Here is a 21551-nt window from a genome sequence, read left to right on the forward strand (position 1 = left end):
TATTTTAATATGGAGCTGGCCTAGAAGCTAACACTCAAAGATAAGCAATTTACCATAATAATAATTGAAAGAGTTTTGGCCCAGACAGGACACTGTAGAGGATGAAGCCTTAGAGGCAGAACCAAGGAGCTCCTATCTCCCCCACCCCTAGGAATTTACCTGAGACTCCATCTTCCCCGCCCCTAGGAATTTACCTATGGCACCAAAGACCAATGGGCTACCTGTGCATCCCTAATGCCCCCTTAGGTTCCACCCCAAACCGAGGTTACTTATATGCCCCCATACCAAGTGTCTGCCAGAGAGAAAGCCAGACTCCAGTGGTGTGTATGTGGGGGGGTGTTTGGTTTTTCTCTCTTTGCGTTCTCAGAATAAAGGCCTCTTTTGTTTTATACTTCTCATCTTTTGGACACACTATATAACCTCATCAATATTGAAGAGGAAGAAGGGGTGGGAGAGGGCAGAAAGCTGGGGAGGGAACAACAGGGAAGAAGGAAATAAGAAGGGAGGACAGGAAGGGAGGCAAGGGGATGAGAACACACTTCTCCTCTGCTGAGAAGCTAAGGCAATTTGCCTGTAAACTTGTTCACAATAACTCATCTTATGAGGTCTCCTAAAAGAAGATTGGTGGGAATCACCTGAACTGACTGATCAAAGCACTTTCAAAACATAAAATGCTGGTCACGGAGGCATAGTTGAAGAAGCTGAGGCAAGAGGGTGTGAGTTTGAGCCCAGCCTAGGGAATTTAGCAACTTAATGAGACTCTGTTTTAAACTAAAAAAGTACATTTTAAAAAGGGATGGGTATGTAGTTCAGTGAAAAAGCCCTGGATTCAGCCTCCAGGGCTAAATACTGTGGTAACTTGTACACATAGAGGGGAAAGGGCCAACTCAAGGAAAAGCTGGGCCCCTATTATAACAGAATGTTTTTTTCCATAGTGGGGATTGAACCCAGGGCCTTGGCACTTAGCTACATGGCCCCTCTGTTTTTGCTTTTGAGATAGGGTCTCACTAAGTCACTAAGTTGCCCAGGTTGGCTCAAATTTGTGATCTTCCTGCCTCAACTTCCCAGTGTTGGAGTTATAAACACGTACGTGCCCAGATCATTTTTATATTCATTGTAGCTCAAAATTTCCAAGCTGCAGCCTGTGATCCATTACTTCGGGGAAGGAAGCAGTAGGTCCCAATGGAGAAGATCTAGTGTTAGGGAAGTGAATGGAGACAGTCTGGGGTGCTTGGGAGAGGTGGGGGGTGAGGCTGGTTAGTCAGGTGAGGGGGTAAATTGTGGCTGGCACAGGCTCTGAGCCTTTGGTGCACATCAGGCCCTCTAGCGGGGCAGTCAAGCTCACAGCCCCTTCAAAACACTGATTCACCCAGAGTCCTCCAGAGTTGTGCTCACGCCTAGGTGAGTGAAGGCAGAAGAATGCGCTTTTAAGGCTGGTACCATGCCTTTCCTAGAACAACTAAGAAGGGGTTTGGGACACGTGACTGGGAAGCTGCCGCTCTATAAACCGACTGCTGTGAGTGGAAGGCAGCTGCATAGCAGCAGATATAAGCAGGGGCCTTCTCCTAGCTCTTCTTGGCCACCTAAATATACATTCTAAGCACATCAGGGCATCCTCAGCAATCACACATCTCCCGTGAGCCCCATCTTCTGAAGTGGAACTAAGGTTTTCAGCATTAAGTTTCCTGTAAGTGGCCACTCCCTGAGCAGGTCTGTCTTCCGGTCTTCCACCAATGCCAGGTATATATTTCCTTTATCTAGCTGCCCATATTCTGAACTCGTATCTTATCTCAAGCACTTGTTTCCTGTAACTCCTGGCTTGCCTGGCATTTGAATTTGCATACTTGCAACATGTATGATGTAGTTTTCTTTTAGGCCAATCAGTATTAGGGAGGTAAGATGTAATCAATCAATAACTGTCAAAACTCTGCTTCTGTACTTCTCACTTGCAAATATAAATCTTAGGGTACCAAAGATCAAGGTCTGATATTTTGGTGACTGATTGAATCCGTATTAGCCCTTCCAGGTAAATAAATCTGCCTCCAAATTCTGAGTGTCCTTTTGGTGTTTCTGTTTGCTGCAGCACTTTCAAGGACCACTGACTTTTCTGTTCTATTTCCTAGGCTGCCTCCAACACCTAAGATCAGATGATCCTCCTGCATCAGTCTCCCGAGTAGCTAGGACTGCAGGGATCTGTCTTCACCCCTCCTGGCATTAACCTCATCACAGGACAAGAGACCGAAACCTGGACCTCACCCTAGCAAATTTTGATATAAATGCTGTCTTGCTGTTCTGTCTTCCCTAAACCCCACGTCTCAGCCTACACAGCCGCCCTTACCATCCCACAGTAAGCGAGTCTACATGAGCCTCAAGTCTCATCCCTTTTCTTGGGTTCACTTTTCCTTGTGACATGTTCAAACACACATTTTAGTTTGAACACTTATTTTTGAACACGTATTTTAATTAAAAAATACCTACCACCTGACATACAAAGGGTCTCCCACATGACTGCTTCTTTCTTATACAGGGTGAAGATAACGGCATCATTTCCAATCTTGGCTTTGCTGTTCCCATCATCTATGGGGGCATAGAGAAACACCTCAAACAGAAACGGGGGAAAGTTGACCTGCTCAGAGTAAGAGAAGAGAGTAAGTTAGTCACACAATTAAAAGACACTGTCATTAAAAGAAATATGTGCCTGGACAGGATGGCACATGCCTGGAATCCTAGAACTTAGAAGACTAAGGTAGGAGAATCACTGTGAGTTTGAGCTTGAACTATATGAGCCAGCCTGAACTATATGAATGAAAAGATTAGAATTAAGACCAAGCTACCTTTCTTTAAAGCCCCTGCAGGTAGCAAAATTTAGCAAAGCCTATAATTCCAGCACTCAGAAGGCTGAGGCAGGAGGACTCTCTTGAGTTCAAGGCCAGCCTGAACCTAGTGAGACCCTGTCTCAAAGAAAGAAAATTAGCCAACATCTATGAGGAAATTCTGGATCAAAGTAATCTCTGATCTTATAACATTTGTCTACAGATGTGACAACTAGTATGTAGAATTCTTTTGATTTATTTATTTATGTTTGTGGTGCTGAGTACTGAACTCAATATGATATTGAGCTACATCTCAAACTTTTTTTGAGACAGAGTCTCACTAAGTCACTAAGTTGTCCAGGCTGGGCTCCAATTTGCCTTCTTCCTGCCTCAGTCTCCCAGAGTGCTGGTACCTTCAGAGGTACTTCAGGCTTTTTTTGTCTCAGTTATTTTTATTTTGATATTAACTTGCTTATACCGTATAAGGAGTTACCTGAACTTATCCATATAGTAGCTGTTTTATAGTTCAAATTGGCTTGAACTAATAAAATTATATAGAAATATAGTTATATACAATTTATTTAAAATCATACACAAATAAATTAGAAGTGTTGCAGTATTTGGTTGCAAATCACTTGCCATCTGGGGTTAGGTCAGAAAACTTCATTTTGCCGAGGGAATGGCCGAACATGAAGCAATTCCTGAGTGTCCATCAGGTGTTTTGCAATGCACCTTCTTTTTGGTTTGAAAGCTCAGATCCTTAATATGCCACAGACTTCGGGGACATGAGAACACTGCCAGGTTCTTGGACCTTCTCTAGAGCCTGAGGCTCCTGGGTCACCTGGCACAGGAAGGACACCGAGGGCCTGTCTGATGGGCTCTGCCAATAAACACCCAACCACACTCTTATACCCAATACGAACAGAAAAGTTTTGGCTTTCTTTGGACATTTGGGAACAACTTGCAGGAAGCTCAACTGTTAAGTTATTGACATCCGTTCTGTCTCTGATAATATAACTTGGACCACATGGCAGGCCAACAGATCTTACCTTCCCCAAACTCTGCTGCCTTTGTTCTCTTTTTCAGCTTGCATACTGATTTTCTAAAGAAATTTGCGATGATACTAGACGCTCTGCTTTCATCTTTAGGACTGGAAGCAGTGCAGACCATCCCATGCCACAAGACTTATATACAACAGCCCCAAAAATATCTCCGCTCTGCTCCTTTTTGTATTGCCTGAACACAGGATGGACGAGGGACTCAGGAGAACTTCGTTTTCACCAAAACAATTGTCAGAGTGCAAGTGCTTACTTCTAGCAATCCCATATTCCTCTGAAGGAGGTACTGCACCTGATCATGTCAGGAAGGCAGCCTTCCACTTCCAGCTTGGTGCCATCAGGGGAAATTTGAGCTTCAGCTCCCTGACTCTGTATCAAAACGGCATTACGATGGGTAGTTGGTAAACTAACATCTGAAATGTTTTTCCATCCCCGCTCCCCAGCCTGGGTCTCTTGATGCCCTTCCCATTTGCAGAGATCTACTTTTCTATTTCCTTTTACCGATCTTTTATTTTGATCTTTATTTGTACACAACACAAATGAGAAAAATCGTATGGATTTAAGCTTGGGTGTCTGACTTATTTCCCTTAATATGTTTGCAAAATGCATCCATTTTCTCACGAAATGGGTCGCATTTATCTTTCTTTAGAACTGGGCACTATTCCATCACGTATGAATACCGACGTTTTCTTTGTCCATCCAGATCGTCTGCTTCCACGATTTACTGCTATGAACTGTAGTGTTATAAACGCGAGGACGCACGTATCGCCGAACAGGACTCTTTAGCTCTAAGGGCACTCGTGTTTCAAAGTCGGATGAAAACCTAAAGAGGGTCATCTTCACTGACCGGTCGCATAGACTCCTGCGAGCACGCCCCCTGGACCGCGGACTCCAGCGCCTACCTTCAGGTAACTCTCCGCGCAGAACACGTCTGCGTCCCTGGCGCAGACGCCGCGCAGCGGCAGAGACAGAAAGACCGTAGTCGGCGTCTGCTGCCAGCTGTAATCGCTCGGCTGCAGCGGCATCACTACCGTGCTGTAGGATTGCGGGATGGTTGCTGCACTAAACCGCTCGGTTGCTAGGGAAGCCGGTACCTCGAGTCCTTCCGGGTCAGCCTGCCCTGCCCCCGGCTCCCACTGTGCTCCGCGCACAGCCCCGTTTCCCTGCCTGTCCAACACACAGACGCTTACAGCTCCGCGGCTCCCGGCGTCCCCTGCGCATGCTCTCGTTACCCTGGGACTGACCAGAGTTCCCGGCGTTCCCCGCGCATACTCTCGTTACCCCAAGACTAGCCCCCAGTTCCCGGCGTGCCCCGCGCGCGCCCCTGTCACCCAATGTATCCAGGTACTGCGAGCTTCCAGCCCGAGGTGGAGCAGGGAGCGGGTGGAAGGTGAGGACGCAGACTTCTCGCTGGGCGTCTAGAACGCATTAGGGTAGAGTGAGAAGAACCTGGCCCGGCCGCGCTGCAAGGCCCGCGGTGCTCCCTTCGCGGCGCCTGACGGCGGCCGACTCTGATCTGACGGCGCGAGCTCCAGGGCGCTGAGGGGAGGGCTCCCCCCTGCCTTGGATCAAGGCCTGACGCCCCACGCAGACCCCCGACACCTTCTGCCTTCCGTTCATCTAGTCAGCCGTTAAAATCCAACAGTTAGTCTGACCTTAAAGTCAGTTTTTTAAATTTTTTTTTCTTAACTCAATTGAAAACTGATTTTTTTTTTTGACCATAAAGTCTCTACAAGTTACCTTAAACCCATAAAAGCATAACAAAATTGACTGAAATTCTTAACAGATTTCATCGCTGTTTCCAAACCGGTTGTAGTATCTTCACGTGCTATAGACTACGTCGAAAGAAAACAGTGCTTTGTCTGCAGGCGCTTACAGTCCCGCCATCTGTTCAGATTTCAGCTCACTGCCGTCCCGTCTGTCTTTCGGGATGAGTTTTCCTGTGGCGTGGGCTGGCCCGGACCTCGGGGTTGCCTCCGTCAGCTCTGAGCCGCGGCGGTGCCGTCCTCCACCCCTGTGCAAAGCTCGGAGTCCCCGTGAACATGCCCACCAAACCTGTGAGATGGGAGCTGCAGTGTTTGTGTACTTCTCTCCACTTTTCACATTAGAGCCGTATTTGAGGCTGTTTGGAGGTTGCAGTGAGACCCCAAGGCTGGGTGGGTCGTGTGTCAGGAAAGTGTTACTTAGCTCAGTTTTAGAGGCTTAAAAGTCCAAGATCGGGCGGCTGTGTTCGGCTGTGTTGGGCCTCGAGTGCATCCGCATGGAAGCTTGGGAAGGACGGCTACAGGCCGGCCTGCTGGGTGAGACTTGGTTTCACACTGACCCTCCCTCCCCGAGCTCACCTACTGGCAGGATCTCCAGTAAACTCATTATGGCTTAGCCCGCAGCTTGTAGAGGTGGGATTTAGAGCTTCTGTCCTAGAGACAGGCTTCCAGCTCTCCCTACTGGAGAAGCAAACCACACCCAGACCAAAACAGATGTCTCTATCATGCGTATTAAAACTTCCAGGGTCAGGGATGAGGTCTTGAATTCGATTCCCAGTACCAGCATAAGAAAGAAAATATCAAAGAAGCTGCTTCTTTTTTTTTTTTTTTTTTTGTCTTTTTCCTTTTTATCGGTACCAGGGATCAAAGTCACGACAGCCTGCTTGCAAGGCAGACACTTATGCCGCTGAGCTAAATCCCCAGCCCCCATTGTCCACTTCTTTGGAGGGAAAAAAAAAAAAAAAAAGAAGAAGCTGCTTCCACTTTATAGGAATTCTTACATGGCATCTGAGGACTATCTTGTATATAACATTTAGTAGTCCAGCAGAGCTCAAAAGTGCACATGGACAATGTCTTACAGCCACACACATACCCCTTTTCACACATCGAAATAGCAAAACGACCATATTCATTAATACCCAAAGAGGGAACTACTGTATAATCAATAAAGTCCAAGTTAGCAGGAAATGTAGATCAGTAGGTGTACCTGCCTAACATATGGAGGGTCCTGGGTTGGATTGCCACGATTGCAAAAATTAAAAAATCCAAATGTATCTATATACTTTTGGTGGCTGTTACTCGTTTGATTATTTTACATTACTTAGGAATCACCAAACATCCAAAGATTTTTTTTTTCTCTATAGAGTTGTGTGTGTGTGTGTTACTGGAGGAGGCTAAGATCTCTATGACCTTAGCCCCTTTAAAAAAATTTTTTTTGAAAATTTTAAGACAGGTTCTTACTGAATTTCTTGGGCTGGACTTGAACTTGCAATCCTCCCAGAATGCTGAGATTACAGGCATGTACCACCATGCTTATCTAAAGATTATCAATTGAATAAATGTAGCTCAACATCTTAAAGTTAATATATAAATTGATGTACTACCAAACGTGAAATATCCTTTAATCAGATGTGGTAGGACATGTCTAATCCCAGCACTCTGGAAGGTTGAGGCAAGAGGATCTCAAATTTAAATAATACTTGAGCAACTTAGATTTCATCTCACAGTAAAGATATATAGCGGTTTAGGATGTATATCATTGCAAGGCCCTGGGTTCAATCCCCATTACCACACCAAGAAAAAAATGAGAGAACTTAATATACTCTTGATAGTCTTACATTAAAATTTATCAGGCTTTTGTTTAAACAAAATTCTTTATCCTAGAAATTACTAAATATTATGTAGGAGTAATAGCTGATTAAATATGTATAAGAAATATACAGAAAATACAAAAAGAAATGTAGCGGGGGATATAGCTCAGTAGTACAGCAACTGCCTGGCACACATGAGGTTGTGAGTTTGACTCTCAGTTAAAAGAAATGTAGAAAGTTCATATTAATAATTTTCTTCATAGGAAAACAAATCTAAATTTTAAAATTATTTATTTTTTTTGAGACAGGGTATCACAGTGTATTAAGGTTGATTTTGAACTCACTGTGTAGACCAGGTTGGCCTCCAACTCATGGTGATCTTTCTGTCCCAGCTTCTGAGTGCTGGAATTACAGGCATACATCACTATACCCAGCCAAATTTTTGTATTTTGTTTTTGGTTTTTTTATTCAAATTTTTGTATTTTACGTATTATTCCACACTGATATAACTAGAAAAATACATAGCTTTTAAAAAAATATACTTTATCAAGTACATCTTATTTGATACCATGGATACAATTTCTTCATTTTCTTACTTATGTGAGAAAGACAGTTTTCCTTAAAAAGTTGCTATAAGGAAGATTGTTGATATTCAAGACCAGCCTGGGCTACAAAATGAGCTCAAGGCCAGCCTGAACTGCAGAGTGAGACCTTGTCTCAAGGCAAAAAAAAAAAAAAAAAAAGAGGAGGTGGTTGAGGGAGCGCCATAAACCAGTTGTCGTAGACCTTACCTGTAATCCAGCATTCTAGGAGGCTGAGGCAAGAGGATTGCAACTTCAAACCCAACTGGATAACTTAGCAAGAGCCTGTCTCAAAATAAAACATAAGAAAAGAGCTAGAGATATATGTAGCACAATGTGAAGGCCCTGGGTTCATGCCACAGTACCCCACCCCCCAATAAAACCTATCACATTTTTCCTACCACATTTAAAGTATTAGATATTCAGTTTATTTTTAGAAAGTGCTGAGAAAATAGGTTTATTTAAGGACTTTTTCTTTTGTTCTTTTTTTTTGCAGTTTAAAATTTTTATTGGTACCTTTTAGATATATGTGATATAGGCAGATGTCTTGTGCTCCGGGTGAATGATTTGGGGATAACAATGTGCAACGTATGTATCGTTACCCCGATTGATGTGCTTTTGATACAGTTTTTTTCTCCTATTTATCTTTGAATAAAATGGATTTGAAAAAATATATATACATGATAACATTCATCATAGGGAATTTGTACCTGTATATAATATATCTTACATGTTCCCCATTTCCCTCCCCTCCCTTCAGTCCTTTTCCCCTCCTTATATATAAAAGCTTTCTATTTTCCTTCTATTCTTTTTTCTTGAATCTTCTTTCTCCCTTGCCCCTACTTTGTTCCCCTTCACATTTGAACATTTTCTTTGTTTCCCAATATCTACTATAGATTTTGGTCCTTATTTATGTTTTCAGTTTTTCACACCAGAGCAACAATGCAGTGTTTAAATATGTGTGTCTGATTTATGTCACTTAAGAGTATGGTCTCAAAAAAAAAAAAAAGAGTATGGTCTCAAGGTGCATCCATTTAGCTAGAAATGGCTCAAATCTATCATTCTTTATGGCAGAGTAGTACTCCATTGTGTAAAACAATCATATCTTTTTTAGCCATTCATCAGTTGATAGGCATTTGGGCTGTTTCTCAGACTGAGCTTTTTTTTTTGTTTTTTTCCTTTTTATTGGTACCGGGAATCAAACTCAGGACTGCCTGCTTGCATGGCAGGTGCTTATGCCGCTGAGCTAAACCCCCAGCCCCCCAGACTGAGCTCTTACAAACTGTGCTGTAAAAATGAGTGTGCACTATGGTTTGATGATTTTATTTCTTTCAGGAAGATACCAAGAAGGAGGATATCTAGATCAAATGAAACCTCTAGTTTTAGCTTTTTGAGAAATCTTCACACTGATTTCCACAATGGTTGCAGCAGTCTATACTCCTACTAACAGTGGAGAAGGATTTCTTTTCCCCACAGCTCTGCCAGCATTTATTATTGGTTGATCTCTTGACAATAGCCATTCTTTCTCAGCATTGCTTTAACTTGTATCTCTCAACTGACTGCAACATTGAACTGTTTTTATCTATTTGTTTGCCATTTCTACTTCATCTGAGAAGTATCTACTCATTACAAATGCATTTTTAAGATTAGGTGTTTACATTTGGAGGGGATCTGATTTTTTTTAGTTCTTTTTATATTGTAGATATTAATCCTTTGAGGAACAACTGTCAACATTTTTTTCCCACATTGTGTATTATCTTTTCACTCCATTGCTGGTTTCTTTTGCTGTGCAAAAGCTTTTAAATAGGATGAGATCCCAGATGTTGATTCTTTGTGATATACCCTGTGCAACTGGGGTTTGGTAATAGTCTTTGCTCAGCAGCATAGTGCCTGCCTGGCAAGCGCACAGTCCTGAGTTTAATTCCTGGTACCTAAATAAATAAAAGATTTGCAAAACAATTTTCTTTTTATTGTAACCTGAGAGTAGATGCCCTTCATTCACCTGGCAGAGATTGCAAAATGATTGCATTATGCAAGCAGATTTCCAGCCACTGCTGCCACCAAAAAGGACTAACTTCCCAATGATGTGCAGGTCAGATTCCCACGTGTGCAGCAAGTTTTCTTTCTGCCAGACAGATGAGGCTGGTCTAGTGGTCAGAGACTCGTTTGCTGGTAATGGAAAGAGCCCAGACAGTGAGTTAGACCACACCAAGAAGGACTGGCAAACCTGCCCAAGACAAGGAGCAAAAACTAAAATAATACCTGGAAAAAGAGAAAGTCAGCAAATGTAAAGCTTTAGTGAGGCATGGGATCCTTCTAGGAGCCAAGAAAAGATGCATTTGGTTTCAGAGAGCACATGAGATGGGTTTCTCAGGATCAAGTTGCTTTTTGTAGGAAAATCCACTGGCTATTTTGGGATACTTGGAACAGTTTTTTAAACTATATATGATATATACTAATAATTTATTTTTCAATCATTTCAAGTTTTCAGAAATTCCAGAAAGAGTATGCAAGGCTTCTGTATCCACACCTAATTCCCTCAACATTACACTTTCTCTGCATTCACTCCTCTTATCTCCCCTTTTTTGTCTCCCTTTTCCCACCTCCACCCTCTCCCTGTTCCCTTTGTCTACCCCTTTCTCTTCTCCTTTTCTCCCTCTCTTCACAACTGATACCCACCATCTCCACAAATCTTTCTGAATCATCTGACAACATGCTGCAGGAATGATACCATTACTGCTAATATTCCAACATGCAGTTCCCCCAAACTCTTCTACAGTGACAGTTCAACCCTCCAAGTAAAGAAACAAGCATAGGAAGACACTACTCTCTGCCCCACAGATAATGATCTATACTTTGCAACAATCTTCACCTCTAGTTCAGAATCCATGTAGGAACACAGAATATATTTAGGTGTTAATGTCTCTTTATTTTATCTACGTATTCCAAGGAGTACAACCTTAGTTTTGTTGGATGACTCTGGAGGTAGAAGTATTTATGGTTTCCTAATGCTCAGTGGCAGCTCTTGCATTCTTGGTAGGAATATCAAGGAAATGAGATTGTGCCTTCCTTAGTGCTAGTGGCATTAGGGACATATGATGTTGACTAGCCCCACAGTAGAGGATGTTAATTGACATTTTCATAATATATTGAAGGTTGTAAATGTACCACTTGTAGCTGTATCTCAAAGTTTTTTTCTTTTTAAATTAGACTTCTGAGGTGTAATTGCATGTAACAAAATCTATCCTTTCGTGCTATGGGTATAACTCACTTGGCTAGCATGGTCCTTAGCACTGAGGAAAAAAATTCATTCTTGAGTTTCAGCAGCCATGTGATCACAGCCACAACCACGACAGGAAACATTGCTATCTTCCCCCAAATTTCCCTCATCCTTTCCTACAGTCAGCTTCCTCTCCCCACTCCACTCCTACCCACGTCATCCCTGGAAACCACTTGGCTGAATTCTGTATCTGTTGCTTTTTTTCAGATTTCTTTTTGGTGCTGGGTATGGAATCCAGGGTTCACTCATTCTAGGCAAGTACTCCAACACCCTAGCCCCTCAGAAATGCTATGTAATAAAATCATGTTAGTGTTTTGTTCTTCCATCATAGAGTATAGTGCTATGGATTCAACCATGTTGTATGTAGTAATTTTTTGCTGCTGAAAAATATATACACATATAGGATTTGTTTCTTTAAGAGTTGGTAGACATTTTCTCCAGCTTTTACTTGGGAATAGATTTGGTGGGTCATGTGGTAGATGTATTTTTAATTTTATAAGAAATTCTTACATTACTTAAATAGTACAAGTTTTGCATTCCTACCACTCACGTATCAAAGTTTCCACTACTTTACATAGTCACTAGGACGTAGTATCAAGAATTTTGTCTTTAAAATAATATTAGAAAATCTAATAGTTGTTTATTAGTATCTCATAATGCTTTTTCTTTTTCTTTCTTTCTTTTTTTTTTTTTTTTTTTTTTGTACTGGGGATTGAATTTACAATATCACACTTGCCAGGCAGGTGTTTGTACAACTGAGCTATATCCCTATCCCCAATTTTCATTTCTTTAGTGACTGATTGTGGTAAACATTTTTTGATATGCTTATTTGTATTTCATTTTTTGATCAAGTATCTTAAAGTTTTTAATAATTTTAAAAATTTTGTTTTTTTATTATGAGAGTATTTTCTCTATTGGAGATACAAATCTTAGCCTGGCTTTAAGTCTTTTATTAGATATATGTTTTTTAAACATGTGTCGTTTTGTGGCTTTTTTCCTCCTCCTGTGTGTGTGTGTGTGTGTGTGTGTGTGTGTGTGTGTGTGTGTGTGAGAGAGAGAGAGAGAGAGAGAGAGAGAGAGAGAGAGAGAGAGGATCTTACTCTCCATTTCAGGCTGTAGCCTAGGCTGATTTCAAACTTGCAATGATCCTCTGCCTCAGCCTCCTGAGGGGACTAGAGACGTGTGCCACCATACTTGGCTTTTTCCCCCATTCTTCACCATGTATTTTAATCAACAGAAAAATTTCCAGGCACTGTGGTGCACCCCTGTAATCTTAGCTACTGAGGGAGGAGGAAGGCAAATTTGAGGTCAGCCAGGGCAAATTAGTGAGACCTTCTTCAAATAGGACATGTAATATAGGGATGATATATGGACCTTCAAATAATATAAGGAAACATTATAATTTAGTTTACTAGATGTTTGAAATGCCAAGTTTGTGTTCTGTAAAATCAAGGAGTGAATTTGAGGAACTACAGAATTTAAGAGTAGGAACAGTTTATTGAGAGAAATACACCTTCTGTCTAAAGGAGACAGAGAAGGGCCCAGAAAGTGGGTTGCCTGCCAACCCCACTGTTACTGTTTGTGTCTAGATGTTCCTCCAAAGCCTCATGCAATCATAGTGGGTGGACTTTTCAGGGATGGCTGAATCTAGAGTTTGTGATTGGTTCATTGTCTAGTGCTAAGATTCGAGGCATGAGTGCTATACCCACTCTAGGGCATACAATATAAGAGAGGAGAAGAGGCTAGCTTCTCCCCTTTTGCACTAGTTGCTTTTGCTGTCTTTGCTACCACCATGAACTGTTGCCCCTGTACCATGCCACTCTGCCTTGTAGCCAGCTGATTATGGACTGAAACCTCTGTAAACTGAGCTGAATAAATCTTTCCCTCTTGAACTTTGGTTGTTGGATGTTTTGTCACAGCAACAAGAAAAAGTAATTAAGACACTCACTTCTCGAAGGTGTTTCATTGAGAAAATCCGTGAGGTGAGATAGGTTCAAGGTGAGACAAAACTGCTAAGATTACAAGTATAGTCGTTTAGGTAATATTGATCCAATGGGAAATTACAAGGTGGGTGTGAGGTGGAACAAAACTATGTTGAACCAATAAGATTACAACAAGTATAATTGCAGGGGGCTGGAGATATAGCTCAGCGGCATAAGCGCCTGCCTTGCAAGCAGGCAGTCGTGAGTTCGATCCCCAGTACCGATAAAAAGGAAAAAGACAAAAACAAAACAAAACAAAACAAGTATAGTTGCTTAGGTAATTGGGGCTCAAATGGGGAAGCAAGTCACATTTAGTGTAGCTGCATCACTTGGATGATTCCAAGGTCTGCAACAAGGTTGAAAAGCAGTCAGGCCCAATTAGATCATGGCTATAAAGGCTACTGAGTGCCTGGATGACTGAGCACCAATTCCTTGACAACTCTTCTTGAGCAGGGAGCCCAGGGGCACTCTTCTCAATGAAAACTTCGCAGTTTTGCATTCTTGAGCCTCTAAATTATTCCTGAGGTGCCTTTACAACATCTTTGTTATTGTTCTATTGAAAAGTACTTGGCTTATTTTTAATGCTAATGTTTTCAGCAACCAAGTTGTTTATGGCACCAACTTTGAGGGTGCTTCCTTTCTGATAAAACTGTGTTATTAAATCCAGGTTTTCACTATAGATCTGGCTAAAAGCAGTCAGTAGTACTCATGTGACAGCCTGAATATTGGGTTGCTTTGAAATTTCCTTTAACAGATTAATTAGTGAACATCTTTAATCTTAGTTTCCTGCAAAGTTTGACGACATGGGCAAAATGGAGACAAGTTTTCTGGCAGAACACAACACACAGCCTGTAGTCTAATTGTCAATTGAGTCCTCACACCCAACCAAAACCTCCCAAGTCTGGCCTTTACTGTCCACATTCCTATCAGCACTCTGGTCTTCGGAATGCTGATCAGAGTCTTCCATAAGTTTTTGCTTACTCTGCTTACAGAATTGTAAGGCTTCTCTAGCCAACATCTCCCAACCTTCTCTGCAGCAAGTTCCAAAGGTTTCTAAGCAAGATTGTCAGGGGTAGTTAAATCAACAATCTACTTCTCTGGTACTGATCTCTGTATTAGTTACTTTCCCATAGCTGGGACCAAATACCTGATAATGGGGACATAAAGGAGGGAACAGTTTATTTTGGTCCATGGTTTCCTTCCATGGTTGCTGGTTCCAAGGAAGACACAGGATGGTAAAAGGGCATGGTGGAGGAGATGGTGCTCAACCTATGGCATCAAGGAAAGAAAAGGAAGAAGCTAGAGCCAAAAATACAGTTTTCCAGGTGTCTTGCTTACTTTTCTCTCGTTGTGAGATAAAATACCTGACACCCAAAATTAAGGAAGGAAAGGTTCATTTAGCTCACGGTTTGTGGAGGTTTCAGTTATAAATAGCTGGCTCCAAAGCAGGGTGCTATGGCATCAGGGCAACACTTCAAGGTGGCAGAAGATAGCAAAAGCAGCAAGAGCAAAAAGCAGGAAAAGAGCAAGCCTCTTTTCCTGGTGTATATTATGCAGGGTATCCACCTACACCATCTCCCATGCCCTCCTCTGGCACAGGCTCAGGATGTTTACAAAGTGAGCACCCTGGTCCCCTGCTGCATCACTTAAACTTCTGAACTTCTCAGGTTGACACAATGAACATCACAGAGCAGTAAGGCATGTCCTCTACACCCCAGGATGTAGAGTTCCCAAGGTGACACAATGTACTGACCATTACACCAAATCTCACCCCCATAAATTGATCAAGGACCTTAACATTCAACCAGGCCCCAACTCCTAGCAGCACATTAAGCTCCTGAACTGATCAGTGGATTAATCCATTAATGAGTGTATTGCACCTATGGTTCAGTCACCCTCCACATATGAAACTATTGAGGAATATTTTGTATCTAAACAATAATTGGCTTACTTGGGAGTTTTTTATGTTAATTATTTGTGTTTTTATATATTCTGGATATTAGTCCTCTGTCAGAAGAGTAACCGGCAAAGATTTTCACCAATTCTGTATGCTGTCTCTTCAGGCTGTTATTTTCTTTGCCATGCAGAAAATTTTTTGTTTTGTTTCAGGTTTTTGAGATAGGCTCTTACTCTGTTGCCCTGACCAGCCTTGAACTTGGTATATATTCCAGGCTGCCCTCCACCTCATGATCCTCGTACCTCAGATTATAGGTGTGCGCATTCATGCCCAGCTCTTGCAGAAGTTTTTAAAAGTTTTGTAATGTCCTTTGTCAGTCTTGCTATTATTTCCTGAGTAGTGGAGTTCTATTGAGGGAGTGTTGCCTCTATCAATTTGAAGTGTTTCCCCTATGTTTTATTCTGGTGTTTTCAGAGTTTTGGGTCTTACGTTAAGGTCCTTGACCAATTTTGAATTTTTTTTCTCTCAAGTGAGAGAGATTTAGTTTGTCTTTTATAGGTGGATATTTACTATTACCAGCATCATTTGTTGAAGATATTATCTTTTCTACAGAATGTTTTTGGCTCCTTTGTCAGATGGTGGGAGGTGTATGGGTTTATTCTGGATATTCCATTTTATTTTGTTGACATACATATCTATTTTTATACCAAATATCATGCTATTTCTGTTGCATTGGTTCTATAATATATTTTGAAATCAGATATTGTGCCAGGTGTGGTAACACATGCCTGCAATTCAAATACTGTGGGAGGTTGAAGCAAGAGGATCAAAAGTTCAGTCCCAGCCTGGGCAACTTAGCAAAATATTTTCTCAAAATAAAGGGGATAAGGATGTACCTCAGTGTGAAAGTCCTGGGTTGAATTTCTTGTACTAAAAAAAAAATCAAGTATTTTGATACCATCAACATTATTCTTTTGCTTAGGATTGCTTTGGCTGTTGGGGGGTCTTTTGTATTTTTAAATGAATTTTAGGTCTTTTTTCTAGTCCTGCAAAGAATGTCATTAGTATTTTTGCTGAGGATTGCATTGAGTCTGTAAGTTTCTTTCAGCAGTATGACTGTTAGTTCTGATATGCCAACTGTACTGGGTTAAGAAGCAACTCACATATTAGTTGAGTGTGCTTCTGGATGTTTCTGGGTAAATTATGGAGATGTAGCATGGGTACTACCTATGGCCCCTCATCCATTCATCTTCAGTGCTGTCCACCTGCTCTGCTCCCCAGCCACCATGAACTAAACAATTTTGTTTCATGTGCTCTTCTGCCATGATGTTCTTGTCTTAGAGCCAGATAACTATAGACTAAATTCTCCCAAACTATGAAATAAATTAAAATTTTTCCTCATTTAAATTGTGAATATTGAATGTTAGATCCATCAACTGGAAAGCTGACTAATATAGAAAATTCGTGTCCAATAAATGGCATTATTGCTGTGACTATACCTGACCATGTGTTCTAGAAATTTTTGCATCTTGTTTATGGAAGGAGTTTGGTGACATTAGGCAAAAGAGCCCTAGAATGTTAGAACCACAGCCTGGTGTGTGATTCTGTTCAGAGCTCAGAATGCTTATAGGAATGTGGAAGAAAAAGTTTATATAGCTTACAGTTTGTGGAGGTTTCAGTCCATAGTCAGCTGGCTCCAAAGCAGGGTAGCATGGCACCAGGGCAATGCTTCAAGGTGGCAGAAAATTAGCACTAGCAGTTTCTTCTGTCCAGCAGAAGATAGCAGATAGCAGATAACAGTGGATAGTAAATGAGATTTTACTGGCAGCAAGAACTCAACCGCAATTGGACTAGAGACCATATATGTTGTCTTCTGGCAGAAATTTGCCCTATAATTTGCCCAAATCTTGAGACTTTGTGATAAGTGAGCTTAAGAGCTAAGGAAATTTCAAAGACACCCTAAAATTGAATCTGTGGCATGGGTACTGCCTGCTGCATTTAACCAGATTTACAGTGAGACTCAGGAAAAAAAAGCAAGAAAAGTTTGAAAAACAAATTTTGGCCTAGAAGTAACTATGTAAAAATTAGCGCCAAAGGAGGTATAGCTGCTAAAGGGATTGGCACCATTAAACAGAAACAAAGTACTTTATACAGAGACAAGAAGAAAGATGCTTGAGGGCATCTTAGGAAGCATCAAGATGCTACTCACTGCAGGTTCAAGGATACAAAAGTATCAATCTTTCTTCCAAGAAGAGAGTCCCTAGGACCCATGGTCAAGAAGGGGCTCCTAGGAGCTGGGCATGGTGGTGCATGCCTATAATTTCAGCACTCTGGCACGGAGGTAGAAATATCACTATGAGTTTGGAGCCACCCTGGAATACACAATGAATTCAAGGCAAACCTGTCTTAAACCAAAACAAAATAAAGGAAGGCAAAAAGCAAGAGATCTCTTAGGGAACTGGTTCTCCAGGATTCATTTCACTGTGTTCACTAATCCGGGCACTCAGCAGCCACTTTAGCCATGGTCCAAGGGGGCCCAGCTACTACTGTCACTGATGGCAAAACTTAGCATTGTCCATGTGGATGCTAGTTTTACTGGCATGCTGAATGCAAGAGTTGTGGGGTCAAGGAGGCTTCCATTCAGATTTCAAAGGAAGGTCTGGGAGGCTGGAAAGGAACCCCCAAGATGCAGATGAGAGAATTAGACAGAGACAAGGGGAGACCCCAGAGAGCCCAAGATGCTAGGAACATGGGATGTCTGCCAAGGAAAGCTGTAGGCTGTGAATGGAGTCACAGAGAGATACCATGTATGCTACAAATGGCAAGGCTGTGGGAGTGGGGCTGCCCAAGCCCTTTGGAACCTTATTTTAGATCACAACATAACCTAGATGCCAGATATGGAAGTGCAGGACTTCATGTTTGTTCTGTTGTGTTTTCATCTTGTTTTGTTTGATTCTTTTCCATTCTATTGTTCCCTTTTGCCATTGGAGTGTGCCACTGTAGCTTGGGATTGTATAACTTGTATTTTATTTTTATAGGGGCTCACAGTTAAAGAGTTTGCTTTCAGTATAAGAAGGGACTTGTACTGGGACTTTTGAAAAATGGCTAGAACTGTTGAGGCTTTGGAGAAGGGATTACTGCATATCTGGTTATATGTGAGATAGTCATAGTATGTTAGGCAGAATTATAAACTTGCTGTTGTCTATTGGGAGAGTATGGGTAGAGAGATGCATTCAGGTGTGAAGTTGACTGAGGGCTGGGATATGGCTGTTAGGGAGGAGCTTCAATTTGATTGGCTTTGAGATCCACCTGTGGCATTAGGGAAGCACTCTTCCAGGTGTGTCTGAGTGGGTCATGGAGGCATGGCCTTGAGGTCTATGGCCCCTTGCTTCTTTGCCTCTGGAACTCTTCCCCTGCTTTGCTTTCTATCTGCCATGAACTAAGCAGCTGTGTTCCCTCACACCTTTCTGCTGTCACATAGAGCTTTGGAGTCAGCCAATTACAAATCGTCTTTCTTCAAGTAGTGAGTGTTAGATGTTGTGTGTTAGTCACAAGAAATCTGACCAATACAGGTGGTATGACTTTTTTTTTTTTTTTTTTTTTTTTTTTGTCTCTTTCGTTTTTATTGGTACCAGGGACCGAACTCACGACTGCCTGCTTGCAAGGCAGGCACTTATGCAGCTGAGCTAAATCCCCAGCCCCTATATGACCTTTTTTTTTTTTTTTTTGAGACAGAGTCTTGCTACATAGTTCAGGCTGGTCTTGAATTCACTATGAAGCACATGCTGGCCTCGAACTTGTGGAAATCCTCTTGCCCCAGCCTCCTGGGATGACAGGTGTGTGCATCAAGCCTGGATTACGGCCATTTTAAGAATGAATTGAATTTTCCCAGAAGATCAACACTGAACTAAATCACTTGGTTCTTGTCCAGTTTGGTTTGTGACTAGAATTGTGGGAAGAATTAAGTTCATGAACTGAGGTACCACCATACATAATATAACTTGATTCTTTTTAAAATTCTCTTCCTCTTTTTAAAAATTTGTATTGTTTTGCTTTGTTTGAGACAGGGTCTCACTATGTAGCCCAGGCTGGCCTTGAACTCACAGCAATCCTCCTGGCTGAGCTTCCCAAGTGTTAGAATTATATGTGTGCATCACCATGCCTGGCCTCCCTCAGTCTCTAAAATCCCCTTTGCCACCTTCATTCTTATTGTTACTATTATTGCTTTCCATTCACATTTATGACACATTATGTTTACATTCATTGTAGATATTTTGTATCTGCATGGCACATCTTAAATCTTTTTCTTTCTCCTTCTTCTGTCCTCTCCCCTCTCCCTTGGTCTCCTGGACCTCTTCTCATTTGCATAAGATCTGTCTCCCTATTTATTTTTACCCATTCTTTATTTTGCTCTTTGGCAGGGGGTACCGGGGATTAAACTCATGATGTTATACTTGCCAGGCAGGCACTTACACCACTGAGCTAAATTCCTAGCCCTATTTTGCTCTATTTTGCTCTTTATTTGTATTCTACCATTCTCAAATGAGAGAGAACCATAGTTTTTTTTTTTTTTAAAGATGGGTATCTATTTCACTTAACATACTTTCTAGGTGTATCCATTTTCTTACAAATGTCTCAATTTTACTCTTTACTAAATAGTATTCCATTATGTATAGATACCATATTTTCTTCATCTGTTCTGTTGTAGAGATCTTTCATCTCCTTGGTTAGATTTGTTTCAAGTTTTTTTTTTAAGGTTATTGTGAATGAGACTGTTTTCCTGATTTTTTTCTTAGTGAGTTCATTATTGGTGTATAGGAAAGCTACTGATTATTGCATCCTACTTTTCTGAGTTTGTCAGTTCCGAGACACTCTGTGGGTTCTTTAGGGATTTCTGGGCATAGAATCATATCATCTGAAAACACCAAGTTTGACCTCTTTCCTATTTGTATCCCATTTATTTCTTTCTCTTGCTTGATAGTTCTGCTAAATTTTTCTTAACTATCCTGAATGAGACAGATACTTCTGTTCCTTATTTTTACAGTTTTACCCTGGTGTTAAATTTTATCCAAGGCTTTTCTCCATCTGTTGAAATGATCCTATGATTTTTGCCTTGATTCTATTTATGTGAATTTCATTTATTGATTTCTGTATGTTCAACATTGTATCCTGGAAATGAAGCAAACTTGGTTATGGTATGTGACCCTTTTAACATGATGTTGAACTTGATTTACAAGCATTTTACTAAGGATTTTTGCATTTGTAGTCATCAATGATATTAAAGTGGTTTTTTTGATAGGTGGAAGTACTGGTTTTGTAATGTGAATTTCCAAGTGTTCATTTCTCTTCTGTTTTATAGGGTATTTTGAGTGTTAGTTCTTGTTTAAAAGCCTCTTAAAATACAGCAGTGAGTCTGTCCAGTTCTGGGATTTTCTTTGTTGTAAGACTTTTTATTACTGCTCCAATCTCATTGCTTCTAATCTAATTAGGTTATATACTCTTGGCTTAGTTTTGGTAAGTCGTATGTGCCCAGCAAAATAAAAAACTACTTTTATCACTGTAGCTCTATCAACTGGAGGTAGGTTTTATATTTTACCTTTGTTTCTCAAGTGATACAGAAGTTGCCTCCTTTTTTGATTTTGTTTTGTTTTTTAAGACAGGATCTCACCATGCAGTTTAGGCTGACTCTGAACTCATGGTGACCCTCCTGCCTCAGCTTCATGAGTACTGGTGTTAAATTTCCTCCTTTATGCCTGATTTTTCATTTTTTCAGTGCTGGGAACTGAACCCAGGGCTTTCTCACTGAGCTATATCCCAAGCCCTTTTTCGAGAACAGGCATTGCTAAGTAACTTGTGCAGGTTAGGCTCTAACTTGAAATCATCCTGCCTTAGCCTCCCCAAGTGCAGGGAGTATAGGCATAGACCACCACAGCTGACTTTTTTTACATACTATGTGAAAACATCAATACTAGATGCTATTCAATTGTATTTTATTCATTCTTGTGCTGCAGATTGAATCCAGAATGTTGTGCATGACATCTTTTATCTTGGTTTCAAACCCAGTTTTATCTTTTCATATTACTAATATCTTGGAACAGTGGGAGCAACTTAGCATATCAATTCATGATACTGGATCCAAAGACTATACTTTTCTCTTTTCCTATGGCAGGTAAGATAGTTATGTTTTTCATTCCATTAGTATATACTGAATTTTTGTGCATTCATATTTCAATTTGGTATCTTCATGTCATCTATATTATCCATGATGCCAAGTTTTCATCAACTGACTTGTTCACATTTTATACAGCCTATTTTCATGGAGCAGACTCAAGGCACCTGATGGCTATTTCAAATAAACTTTTTAGA

General features: G+C 41.1%; 1 protein-coding gene and 1 long non-coding RNA gene across 12 annotated transcripts in view; one reads left to right on the forward strand and one right to left on the reverse strand.

Annotated features, from left to right (window-relative positions):
- The window catches only part of Dnaaf4 (dynein axonemal assembly factor 4), a 74387-nt gene that overhangs the window by 22805 nt on the left and 30031 nt on the right, over window positions 1–21551 (reverse strand). For 6 of the 11 annotated variants that reach the window (XR_010047617.1, XM_013154735.3, XM_013154734.3 and 3 more), the window contains exons 1-2: window positions 4774–5093; window positions 2479–2626 (exon numbers count right to left, since the gene is read on the reverse strand). Coding sequence is in view for 10 of the 11 variants with exons in the window: in XM_013154735.3 (XP_013010189.2) it covers window positions 2479–2626; window positions 4774–4896 (271 nt within the window). In the remaining variant the exon portion in view is untranslated. Of the gene's footprint in view, window positions 1–2478; window positions 2627–3862; window positions 5094–8236; window positions 8312–10028; window positions 10196–21551 lie in introns of those variants that run through there. The other 5 variants (XM_063249182.1, XM_063249173.1, XM_063249193.1 and 2 more) reach the window with 4 other exon arrangements.
- LOC134476126 (uncharacterized) lies at window positions 5143–13198 on the forward strand. Its single transcript, XR_010047633.1, has 2 exons — window positions 5143–5261; window positions 11514–13198. It is a non-coding gene; the product is annotated as an uncharacterized LOC134476126 (long non-coding RNA).

The sequence above is a fragment of the Cavia porcellus genome, unplaced genomic scaffold, assembly GCF_034190915.1.
Source record: "Cavia porcellus strain 051 isolate PalLab524CR breed Dunkin Hartley unplaced genomic scaffold, mCavPor4.1 scaffold_1, whole genome shotgun sequence".
NCBI classification, from domain to species: domain Eukaryota; kingdom Metazoa; phylum Chordata; class Mammalia; order Rodentia; family Caviidae; genus Cavia; species Cavia porcellus.